General features: G+C 29.7%; 2 protein-coding genes across 2 annotated transcripts; both read left to right on the top strand.

The window, feature by feature from the left end:
• The first annotated feature begins 769 nt into the window (after nucleotides 1-769).
• LOC124431733 (juvenile hormone esterase-like) lies at nucleotides 770-4,353 on the top strand. The gene is made up of 8 exons (XM_046979943.1): nucleotides 770-994; nucleotides 1,569-1,857; nucleotides 2,182-2,367; nucleotides 2,684-2,883; nucleotides 2,979-3,150; nucleotides 3,366-3,683; nucleotides 3,813-3,957; nucleotides 4,098-4,353. The coding sequence occupies exons 1-8, from the start codon at nucleotides 842-844 to the stop codon at nucleotides 4,261-4,263; spliced, it is 1,629 nt and encodes a 542-aa protein (XP_046835899.1). The 5' UTR covers nucleotides 770-841; the 3' UTR covers nucleotides 4,264-4,353.
• A 517-nt stretch (nucleotides 4,354-4,870) lies between these two features.
• LOC124431730 lies at nucleotides 4,871-9,429 on the top strand. Its single transcript, XM_046979939.1, has 4 exons — nucleotides 4,871-4,969; nucleotides 5,056-5,267; nucleotides 5,343-5,650; nucleotides 5,797-9,429. Exon 4 carries the CDS (start codon nucleotides 5,810-5,812, stop codon nucleotides 9,410-9,412), a length of 3,603 nt encoding a protein of 1,200 aa, XP_046835895.1. The 5' UTR covers nucleotides 4,871-4,969; nucleotides 5,056-5,267; nucleotides 5,343-5,650; nucleotides 5,797-5,809; the 3' UTR covers nucleotides 9,413-9,429.
• Nucleotides 9,430-12,680: the final 3,251 nt, after the last annotated feature.

Genomic DNA, 12,680 nt, shown 5'->3' with positions numbered 1-12,680 from the left:
GCTGCCTAAATGTAATTTCAGTGTCAGCCATCACTGGCTGACGCGGCCTAAACGGAAAGTCTAGTGTGAGCCATTAATGGCTGACATAGCGTTTAACGTGCACTATACTTATAATCAACCGATACGGGATTGATTCATATTAATTCATTTCATTTAATAAATACAGGTTAAACATCAAAGGTGTCTTTTGACTTATGTATGTACCTTTGTGTTCTAAATGTGCTAGACAACATCTTCGTAGAATGAAAGAAAATTTTTATCAAGAATCGATAATCATATAACTGTCACAAATAAATTCGTTCTATCATTATAATATTATTAATAATGAAATTATTATATATTATAATCATATATTAAAAAATAAAAAAAAATGAAACAAATAAAGAAAAGCAAAAACAAAAACAAAACAATATATTATATTATTTTTAATAAAATCACATATTATATAGATACGTATATAAATGTATATATTTTCTTAATCTCTTTTTTTTGTCTTCATTTACGTTTATCATAATTACTTGGAAATAATAATATTCCAATCCATTTTTTGTAAGGAACAGAATAATAACAAAATGACGTTTCCTTTACTTTCAGTTTGTCCCCACTTACTATTTCATCTTTCCCCACTTAATCGATTATCGTGTTAATAAATATTACAAGAAAGAAGAGAAACTCAGTAACTCTCGGACAGTTGATCAGATACAATTCTCTTATATCATTATTTTTCGTCTTCTTCATTTTTATGATGATTGTGCAAATTTTTTTCTCTTATATATATAAATATATATATATAGTCATACATAAATATTTAGAAAAATATATTCATTATAAGAACAAATCAATGGATCGTGGACAACAAGGACCTGTGATATGTCTCAAACAGGGAAAAATTCAAGGTGTTATTAAGTATAACGTTTGCAATAATAATGACAATTATTTGGCATTTCAAGGAATACCTTATGCGAAACCACCGATCGGCGAGCTTAGATTTCAGGTATTTAATATTTAATTGAAATGAACTCTTCTCAATCAATGTCTATTTTTCTCTTTACTTTGCCAAAAAAAAAGAAATAAAAAAAAAAATAAAAAAAAGGAAAAAAAATTATGTATCATTTTTCTTACGAACAAACGTTGATAATATCGGATCATTGGCAACTAACATTACCACTTTTGTAAAATCAAAAAATATTAAAATCCAAGAGAAATATTTTCAATTGAATATATATATATATATATATATATATATATATATATATCAAATGAAATATGAAATACATATATTTCATAATTTTTAGTTTAATTCATTTAACATTTCGTAATAACACTTCCATCGGTTTGATAATTGTAGTATATAGAAAAAAATGCAATGTCCCTTCAACATTCTATAATTATTCTATTTTAAATATCATTTTATATGACTCAATTCATATATACATATATAATTTTAATATTTATATTTAATATAAATTTAATTTCTCATTTATTTTATTATTAATATTATAAGTAGTTGTTTAAATTTTATATTTATTTAATATATTAAATTCTTTTAATAACGAACGAATCACTAGGATCCATTACCAGCGGAAGGATGGAACGGGATAAGGGATGGTTCGAAATTCGGTAATATTTCCATCCAATTAACTACGAGTGGAAAGGTAATAGGTAGCGATGATTGTCTCTATCTAAACGTTTATAAGTCAAAGAGAATTGAGATGTCTGTAAAACTGCCGGTAATGGTATGGATTCATGGTGGCGGCTTTTGTTTGGGATCAGGAAAGGATGACATGTTCAGTCCTGATTATATCATTCGAAAGGACGTCATACTCGTTACGTTCAATTATAGATTAGGTGTATTAGGTGAGTAAAGACGAACATCATTTCTGTTCGATAACATTATTATTACAATTCTAATTATGTTCTCGTAAATATCGTCGAAGCGGTATTTGAAAATTAAAAAAAAAATGTTTCTTTTTTCTAATTAAAATTTATAATTGCAATTTTTATTTCTTCTCTTTCCCTCCCTCACTCCCCCCCTCTCTCTCTCTTTCTGATAAAAACGAAAGAGGAAAAAAGAGAACAAAATGAAAACATTCCAATGATTTTACAGAAAACAAGAAAACTCTGTAATCCGTATTATTTCGCGCATAGTTACATATTTATCTTAATGAAGACATGCTTTAGGATTTCTTAATCTGGAAGATGAGGTTGCACCGGGAAATCAAGGCTTAAAGGACCAAGTAATGGCATTACGTTGGGTCCGAGATAATATCGAAGTATTCGGTGGTGATCCTCAGAACGTAACTATATTTGGTGGAAGCGCTGGAGCAGCCTCGGTTCATTATTTAACAATATCACCGTTGGCAGAAGGTAGATTTTTTTATTCATTTCGATTTAATTGCATTTCTATCTGGGCCATATCTTTAACACGGTGAATAAATTTGAAACGATAATATTCACAAGTACAAAAAAATTGAATGAATTTTATATAAATGCATTTTTTTTTTTCTTCTTTTGTCTTATACGTTTTTTCTTTTTCTTTCCATATCGCGTATCAGAAAGTGGACATATACTGCGTAGAAAGGACATTTAATATCGACATTCCTGATAATCTCGTTTTACCGGTATCCTTTTTCCTCTCTTTCTTTTTTTTATCATTTTCTTTTTTTTTTCTTCGGTCTTTCAGGATTATTTCACAAGGCTATAGCGCAAAGCGGCACAGCCATGAACAGTTGGGCTCGAACTTCCGACGAACCAAGAAGATATGGTTATCAGTTATCAGCTATGTTAGGGTTCAAATCGTCGGATCCGAAAGCCGTCGTTGATTTTCTACGAAGAGTGGAGGTTAAGAAACTCGTAGAATATCAATCGTATGTAATACCGGAGGTAAATAATATATTTTGGTTCTATCGATTGAATCACGCGAACAGTGTTGTTCGTTCCGTTTAAATAAATAAAAAGGAAAGTTATGTACTTTTTAGGATAAATTAACGATGTTCTCGCCGTTTTTACCAGGAGTGGATTACAAATCGAAGAATCCATTCTTAGCGCAACCACCGGAGATCGCTATGCAACTTGGCACTAAGGTACCGTTCATGTTAGGGTTTAACGATGTAGAAGGATCCTTTTTTATGGGTGTTCATAAAAACTCATGTAAGTCGGTGATGTTTATTATCGTCGATAGAGAGAAAGAGAGAGAAAAACAAATTTCGTTACAGTTTAAATTACAAGCATTTAACAATTAAGTATCGAGATATTGATTTAATTTATATTATTATTACAAATTATTGATAATCCGTTTAAAATACTTGAACGAATAAAATTAAAACGCTCATATAATTTCATTAACGAATGTTTTTCATCTACAGCGACTATTTTGGAAAGAATTCGTCAATTAAAAGCCACTTTCAAGGATTTAATATCGCCATATCTCGCGAAAAAGCTACAAGACAAAAATATCACGATAAATGATTTTGAACGTTTATATTTTGGAGAAAAATTGTTCAGCGACGAACTTTCCGAAAATGTAATGCACTTTTTAGGGGACGTATTGTTCCTTCATCATATTTTTGAATTAGCACGAATCTTGCAAAAGATAAATGAATATCCGGTGTACTTATACAAGTTCTCTTATAAATGCACAAATGATACCTTTATGAAGAGGGCCATGTGCATTCAGATACCAGGTAAAAAAAAAAAAAGAAAAAAAAAAGAAAGACAAAAAAACGAAATATGAAGAAACTTTTATCTTTTTAAGTGTATATGAAAGCACACATTATATATAAATCGTTTCGTATATTTTTTTTTTATACTAGGAGCTACGCATGGCGATGAATTGTTTTATATGTTCTATGGGAAATTTCAAAAATATTTCTTCTTGAAACCACATAGTCTTGGTACAAAAGATTACAAAATAATGGAATATTTTACGCAATTGTGGACTGATTTTGCTAAGACAGGGTAACGTATCTTCTAATTTATTTCTTTATAACCACATCGCTATAAACAGAAAGACACACAAACATACACAAACAGATATACATGTATATATATTCGCATGAAATATTGTCGACTAAACGATTATTACAATCGTCCCGTAGAAATCCCACACCGACTACCACAGAACTTATTCCCGTTTTATGGGAACCTTTGGAAAAAAATGGCAACGAATACAATTATTTCAACATCGATGAGAATTTACGAATGGAAAGTATTCCAATAGGTGCACAAAGATTCGAATGGAATACGATAAGGAAGAACAATTAATAATCATGAATAATGTTTTGTTTAAAATTAAATCATATCGATATCCAAACTAATATTTTTACATTGTTTTTAATCGAATTAACTCTCTCTCTCTCTCTCTCTATCTCGCTCTCTTCTTCTCTCTTACAACCTTATCATTATTACATTATTATTATTCTTGTAATATTTGTAATTGTTAATAAATATACTTGCTTCTTTTTGTTTTATAACATGTGACTTTGCTCGATAAAACCTTAACCATGGTGTAAATATGTTTGTTAAAAAAAAAGAAAAAAAAAAAAAAGGAAAGAAAAAGAGAAAGAAGAATGTATTGAAAGTAATGATGATGACCAAATATTTTAAGAGGATTTGAAGAAATTGATTGACGAGAAAAACAAAAAAAAAAAGAAAGAAATGTGATCACATTAAAAATTGCATGTAAATAAGACACACAACACGCATAGATATATATATATATATATACGTATGATGTACAGAGAGTAATGAGGTAACGTGGTTGATAACGTTCAAGTAAATGCTACTCGCCTAATGGCTAATCCGTTTAGTTATAGATAATAAGTTAGTACAGACAAGAACCACTGGATCGCTTCAATCGCATTTAGTCGATGGAATCGCGAATAGACTGGCACGTACGTGTTCTATCTCATTTAGTTACGTTTAGTTCAACGCCGGTATATTTTATTAGAGTTATTGTTCTTGATCTTTGGTAAGATTTTTATTGTAAAAGATAATAAATTAATATTAATAAATTAATCGATAAATCGTTACAATTTTTCATTTGTATACTTAAAGTTGAGGACTTTGTGAAACGATAAAGGAAATAATTTCGGTCGTACAAATATCAGTGGGTTCAGTAAATATTTTTCTTCTATTATCACGAAAGGAATAGACGACAAGGTCGAACGACAAGTGACGTCTATAATTAGTCATCGACGAGATTCGTAATAATAATAACAACACTACTCGTTAACGAATTATTCAACAAGAATTTCAAGAATAAAGCGGTATGCGTGTACACGTGTTTCATTATTATTAGTTTATTTGTTTTATAATTTTTTCTTTTTTCTTTTTTTTTTTAGGAAGAAATCCGAAAGTTATACACACACACACACACACACACATATATATATATATTACTGATCTCGTGAATTATTTTTTATAATCAAACTAAAAGTCTAACGTTTCTCTTGTTGCAATGTTTATAATAATCGTCGATAAGTCGTTCATGAAAGACGTTCCTTTGTGATCGCCTGAATATCGTAGGTGGCTTTAGAAATCGTAAACGTTAGAAGGAATTGTAACCGGCAATTGGATGTAGACGGATAAAATATCGATCGTAAAGAAGAAGGAAATAAAAAGGATCATTTTCGAGGAACAAACAAATAAGGTATTACATTGGTTCATTTTACGGACAACGAGTGATGTGCGTATATAAATAAATAAATAAATAAATAAATAAATACATAATGCGTGTATCCAAATTGTATTAAAGAATAGTATAATAATTTGAAATTTTTATTTTCTGTTCTCTAGAAAAATAATCACTATGAGTTTAATGACGCCTTATCTCGAAGCGATTCAAGCGATTCCAGGTGACACGCCTACCGAAAAATATCGATGGATATCGAAAATGATAAAAGATCGTATTAAAGTTGAGGGTACGGAATTCGATTTGAATATCTGGACGAATATTATAGGTCAGCCATTGATACCACTTGTAAAAATAATTGCTGGGAATATGTTAAAGAAGTATGATGTCGTTACGGCGGCATTAAAATCGGAAGATATGTTTATAGTATCGAAAGCACTCAAAGCACGTTGGTATTTCGACGGACGTAATAAGAAAATAGTAAACGTTGATTTCTTCTTTGAAAACATTTTACCTTACGTGTCCTTGAAAGTTAGAGCACGAATTATAAAGAGTTTATCGTGTCATTTGGGAAGGAATCATCCTAAGTTAGCCGAAAAATTTTTTATGGCATTATCGAAAGCTTATGGCATAGATCAATCGATAATTTTATTACGTAATTGCAGCGAATCATTCATATACGATATCGTAGTTCGTCATAGAATTGTAGTTTCGAGTAATGTATTGAAAAAATGGTACTTAACCAAACCGAATCTTGTAATACGTTATTTGAAATTAGATCAGCCAATGGACGATCCTTTGTTTCGTAATACTTACAAGGTATCCGTTCACAAATATATAGACTTTTTACCATCATTAATAAAATATAATTTAAAAGATTTCATCGAGATTTTTGAAAGATACGAAACTAATCCACCGGTGATTAAGCTTAAGGTTAAGTGTGCCAATATGTTCCTTAAAAACGCTACACAAAAGTTCCTAGAGAAGCCAAAGTTATTTATAAATATATTGCCCCTCAAACTGATAGACTCCGACCGTATGGATATTATATTCCCGAAATTAATGCCAAAGGATAGAAGCAAATTTAATACAAATCAGATGTTGAAGTATCTCAAGTATTATCCAGATGAGAAAAAAGCGATGCTCTTTTTAAAATCCTACAAGGACGTTTATAAGAAGAACTTGTTCGATGATCTAACAAACGTCACGGATAGTTTACTTTGTATTTTGCCGATCGATCAACGAATAACAGAGGCCCGTCGATTGAAATCGCAAAAGTCGGCCGATTGCACATACGAAACTAATTACAAATGTGTATGGAGGTGTTATTTACCGACGGACGAGGTAATTCCTACGATCATAAGCGAAATAAATAAGACCAAATATATCGCAGACAGAGTAGCATTGATAATGCAAATAATTTATTCCTGTAAGATAAATCAGGACGACGAGGCATTATTTAAAACGTTAGAATATATCAATGTAAGGCACAAAAATGAGGACGCTAATTTTTGGGCTTCTTTATTTGAAGAATTTCGTAATATTTACGATCTATCGAAATTGAGCAAAAGGCATTGGATCATCATCAATGAAATTATCGAAAGGAATTACGTTATGGATTATTTATGTGGGTTTTATTCGTCGAAGAACAAATTTCTATTGGAATCAGCAATTCGTTTTCGAATGATGAATGATATGCCGTTGGAAAAAATATTAAATATCTTCGTCGATGTAGAATTACAAAATTGGGAGGACAGGTGGATCATATTTAACGATCACGCTGAATATCAACGAAGGTGTTTCGATAATGTCGTCAAAATAATAATAAAGAAATTTGAAACGAAAGATCCTATTTGGGAGAAGGAGAACAAGTTAACCGTGACAAAGGATCTTTTACTTGCCATTAATAATTACAATGCACGGCATGCAGTAGGAAAGAATACAAAATGGGGAAAATTGTCATTGAAAAATTATCCATGGCTTATGGAACAGGTACGATCGATAATAACCAATGTACCGCCAATCGATAACTATCTCGTTAAAGATATTAAAAGGTTTTTGAAAAACGATGAAGATCTTTACAAGTTGTGGATGATAGAGGAAGAAATTGCCGGGGATATTGATTCTGGAAATGCTCTGGCACAATTGAAAAAGAATCCGGAATTTGTATTGAAACGTTTTTCCAATTATTTGGACAATTGTGAGATAAGTACGCGCGTTAAAACGATGAAACGTTTCATTACTACAAGCCGTTGGTACAAGGACATACCGATTAAATTTGCGAATGAGGCTATGAGACGTCTTAAGGATGAGAATAAAGTTTATTATTTACAATTCCTAGGTATGCTTCTTTATGGGAAAACATATGCGAAAATCATCGATCCGTATATACCTAAAGAAAAAACGATCGACACTGAACCGAACGATGCCAATAACAGATACAAACTATTGATAAACGCTTTGAGGGGTATACTTCTGTCTGATCCGCCTGTACCAATTGAAATAATCGCTAGAGTATGCGAAAGTGATTACCTGTTGACGGCTTTACAGGTTATAACAAATGTATGCGATCGAACGTCGATAAACAAGATTAAATCGTTCGCTAAAGATTTAACCGATAAACGTGTCTCAGTTAAGAAACACGGAATAAGATTAGTCTGTAGAATTGAAACGCTTCAAAATAGTTCGGATTTTCTTTTGTCACAATTGAAAAAGGAAAAACATTATTCGATTCGGGAGATTATAATAACGAAAACTTTTGATATGTTCAAGAAGGAACCTGGACCGATTACCTGGTCGACATTGAAAAAATGCATAAGCGAATTTAAATTGGAAGATTGGCAAAATTGTAAACATCTGATTAATCCAATGACGAATATTCCCACGGAATATATATTTGATTTCATTCGTATGATCATAAAAATGGCGGAAAACGCCATTGTTCAGATGGATGGTGTCAATGATCGTACGATAAAGTGGTACATTGAAACTATTTTCGGTAAAATAGACGAGGCTACGGCTAACATTTTACCGGATGATTATTGCGAGAAGATCATCGAGAAATATCTATTCGATTCTGATTACGTTATGCAAGATACATTTAGAATATTTACGGTAAACAAATATCTTTTATTGAGAAAGGACAAGCTCGAATCGAGATTCGCCATTTTGATGCGTATCTTTCTCAATGCCGTCAAAACCGGTTGGAATATGCCACATCCTAAGAGGGCACATTTCTATCCCGTTAATTATACATTACGCGTTATAATACACGATATAATTTCCCATCTATTGAGCGACAATCAATACGATTTAAGAATAATCTATGGAACTTTGAAATTATTCAATGAATGTTTGACACCCGAAATGGATATTACTTCATACTTTTTGTTAATAATAACGAAGGAATATGTAGAATCGAACGAACCATATGTATTCGCGTTGAAATTGTGCGATAAAATACCTGAATTGGTTTGCGAGTATAGTCCCCTTTATCCTACAAGTATAATCGATGCCCTACAACATTTCTTTGCTATCATTCGTATCGATAATCTCGAGGAAATGAAATTAATCGTAATAGAAAATCTGATCGAATGTCCGTCCATTTATGCTCAATTGGTCGCAGTGTCAACTTTGCCGATCATCAAGATACCGGCCAATGTTCCAAAATACGATGCATTGGTAAATATACTTCGTAATAGTAATAATGCTACGATTAGAAGTATACTTTATACGAAGATCAACGCAGTTGGTTTTTACAGTTGCACCGTTGATCAATAAAAACTTGATTAATAATTTTTAATTTTCATTTTTTAATACATTAAGGAAATATCTACATATTGCGACGTTAGATACATATTTTTTTTATATACATAAGCACGCACATTACATCCATATAAAAGCTCATATATATATACTGTGTAATATATATATATATTACACACGCGTGTAAATTCATCAATTTCTTTAAAAGATATTATATAAATTATCATCCTTAAGTACAAAGTTTCTCATATTATTATCGCCTAATGCGTTATTCATTAACAGACTCATCATTTTTTTATTGTTATCATTTTCTCTCTCTCTCTCTTTCTCTCTTTCTCTTTCTCTCTCTCTCTCTCTCTCTCTTTAATCAATCACTGTAAAATCATTACAATACATCATATTTTTATTCATCGTATAGCTATGTAAATAATTAATAGTAATAAGCGTGAACAAAAAGTAGAGTGATATTTTTATACGATTTATTTTTTTCTTGTTATTTTCCTTATCTTCTTCTTCTTATGCTTTCATTTATTGTTATGCTTATTGATAAATTTGTTTATTACTTTTTTATATGATGCGCAAAAGCGTGTATTATCTTATTAAAAAGAACTTTGCACGTTTTTCCATTGGCTTATATTTATTCTCCATATATAATCCTCTTCCTTATCACACTTTTTCCTCCCACTCCCTATCCCCCTCACCTCCCCCAACGAAAAAAAAAAATAAAAAAATAAAAAAAAAAAATATTACAGCAGATATTTTTCGTCTAATTCAATTTTCATATATTTTATGTCTTCATATATATATATATATATATATATATATATATATATATAAAATAATAATTATTAGATATTAATTGATTGATAATATCTATAAATATTTTCTATTATATTGAATTATATAAGTATATAAATGTATTAGAAATGAGGATTAAAGGTTACTTACACGATGCATCGAATCCTGTAATAAAATCGGGACAAGGAATGTAAGCGGTAGATCCGGCTGGTGTGTCCGGCCAACAGGACCATCCATCAAATGTCGTAGGACAGAAGGGCTCTACAATGATAAAAAAAAAAAAAGAAAATGACTTTTTGTAATTTCACGTTATTGAAGATAACAATTCGATTTATGAAACATCTAGGAAATATATAATATTATTACTTAACGCGAGATCATAATAATCTTTTGAATACATTGCATTTGTTTAAAGAAAAATATATAATTCATAATTCGTGTTAACATATATATATATATATATATATATATATATATATACATTATATTTATGAATTTTATTTCGTTTGGCCAGTAAATAGAATTAATCCAATGAAAAAAAGAAAAAGAAAAAAAAAAGAAAAAAAAAATATTAAAAATTTATTCTTAAAATAAAAATAATACTGAGATATACAATTTATTTTTATATCTAATTTTTTATTTTCTTTCTTTCAATATAAAAAAAAAAATGTATTCAATAACGTAATTCATTTAGATATATAAATATCGTACGTTCATTCAATGAAAAATACGATAAAAGTATATTATTTATATCGATACGAAATACGCTAAACATTTCAAAAAAAAAAAAAAAAAAAAAAAAAAAAAAAAAAAAAAAAAAAAATTACTAACGTTATTCGTTTACGTGCAAATAAAATACTCATACAAAAGTTTTCACATTACTTATTGACCAATGCAATTGACATTATTCGCTTATGCTGTTTAACGTAGATCATAAAAGAAAGATTATATAGATAAATAAAGATAACATGATATTTATAAGTTGAAAATTAATCATACGCGGAATCAATCGTGATCGTGTAGTATGATCAAATGATATTAGAACGTGAATTATTTATTGTTCGATTTCTTGTTTATTAGATAGTCATCATTATAAAATCAATTTATCTTAGGATATCGGTTCTAACCGAACGCGCAAGCGTTCTCCTTTACCATTCAATATACGTATTCCCAGGCGTTATCTATGCAATTGCAATTTCGAGATTCACGCAGAGCGAGCACTCTGTCGACGTTGAGAAGCCATCCGGAAGTCCGTTTCGTAAGGTAATAATGATTCGACGCACGTACGCCTCAGTGTCACGCGAAAGTTTTCGTAAAAGTTCAAAGGTCGTTCTTACGTATGCCATTTCAAAATAAAAAGAAATCAAATAACTAAAGAAAGGAATTTCTTTTTTTTCTTTCTCTCTTTTTTTTTCTTTTTTTTTTTTTTTTTTTTTTTTTTGGCCACCCGACAACCCCCTGACAAAATCATATTTATTATTTATATTAGTACAAAGTAATAATAATGACGATACAATTTTCGAAATATTCATGACACTTAAGTTGCGATGAAAAGAGGATGAAAAAGGAAAAAAATGAAAAGTAACAAAATCATTTTGTGTCGGAGTTATAATTAAAAGAAGATCGTACGACAAGATATTAAATCAATGAACTTACGTCAACATATGATTAACTCTTTGTGTATAATTTTTCTTTTTCTTTTTTTTTTCTTTTTTTTTTTTTTTTTTCCTTTTGGGTTTCTGATTCCTACCTCAATTACACATTTTGTATGATATGTAGAAGCGATGTGATATCAAAGATGTTTTTTTTATGAATCGAATGAAAGAAAGTTGTTACGGACAAATCGAATTACATAATTCATTATTTGATACATCATTATCGTCACGTTCATAAGAGAATCGTATTCGAATTCAAATTCATTCGATGTTTAATATTAAACCAATGTAAATAAATAAGCTAAATGCGTACTTTACTTGGATATTTATAATTCCAAATATTTATTTTATTTACGTAATGAATGACTGAAAAAAGGAAGAGAGAAAAAAAAAGAAGAGGAAGAAGAAGAAGAAGAAGAAGAAGAATTAAAGAAGATAAAGAAAAATAAAATAATATTACCAATTAAAAGAAATCTAATCGGATAGTATAATAAACGTAAATAAAAAGAATTAATATAAGAGTTATCATATCGTTTTACAATTTTTCTCACTTATAATATAAATTGGACGCGTTGGAAAATTTCCATTTTCAGCTACAAACAAACGACAGTTAGATAATCTGTTGAACATAATAGAAAGATCTACTCTACGTTTAAAACTCATTTGGTTTATTGTCCTATGCTTCTTATAACGAATGATTTCAACATTTTTTTTTTTTTTTTTTTTGTTTTTTTTTTTCATAATGACATCCTTTTTAATAGTATATCTAAAGTAGAGAAGAAACATAAAAAGAAACGAATATATATAATCTTTTACAAATGTGCATAGTA

This window comes from Vespa crabro, chromosome 22, assembly GCF_910589235.1.
Source record: "Vespa crabro chromosome 22, iyVesCrab1.2, whole genome shotgun sequence".
Classification (NCBI taxonomy): Eukaryota; Metazoa; Arthropoda; class Insecta; order Hymenoptera; family Vespidae; genus Vespa; species Vespa crabro.
Note: the sequence above shows the minus strand (reverse complement) of the source record. Positions and strands in the feature narration are given on the sequence as shown.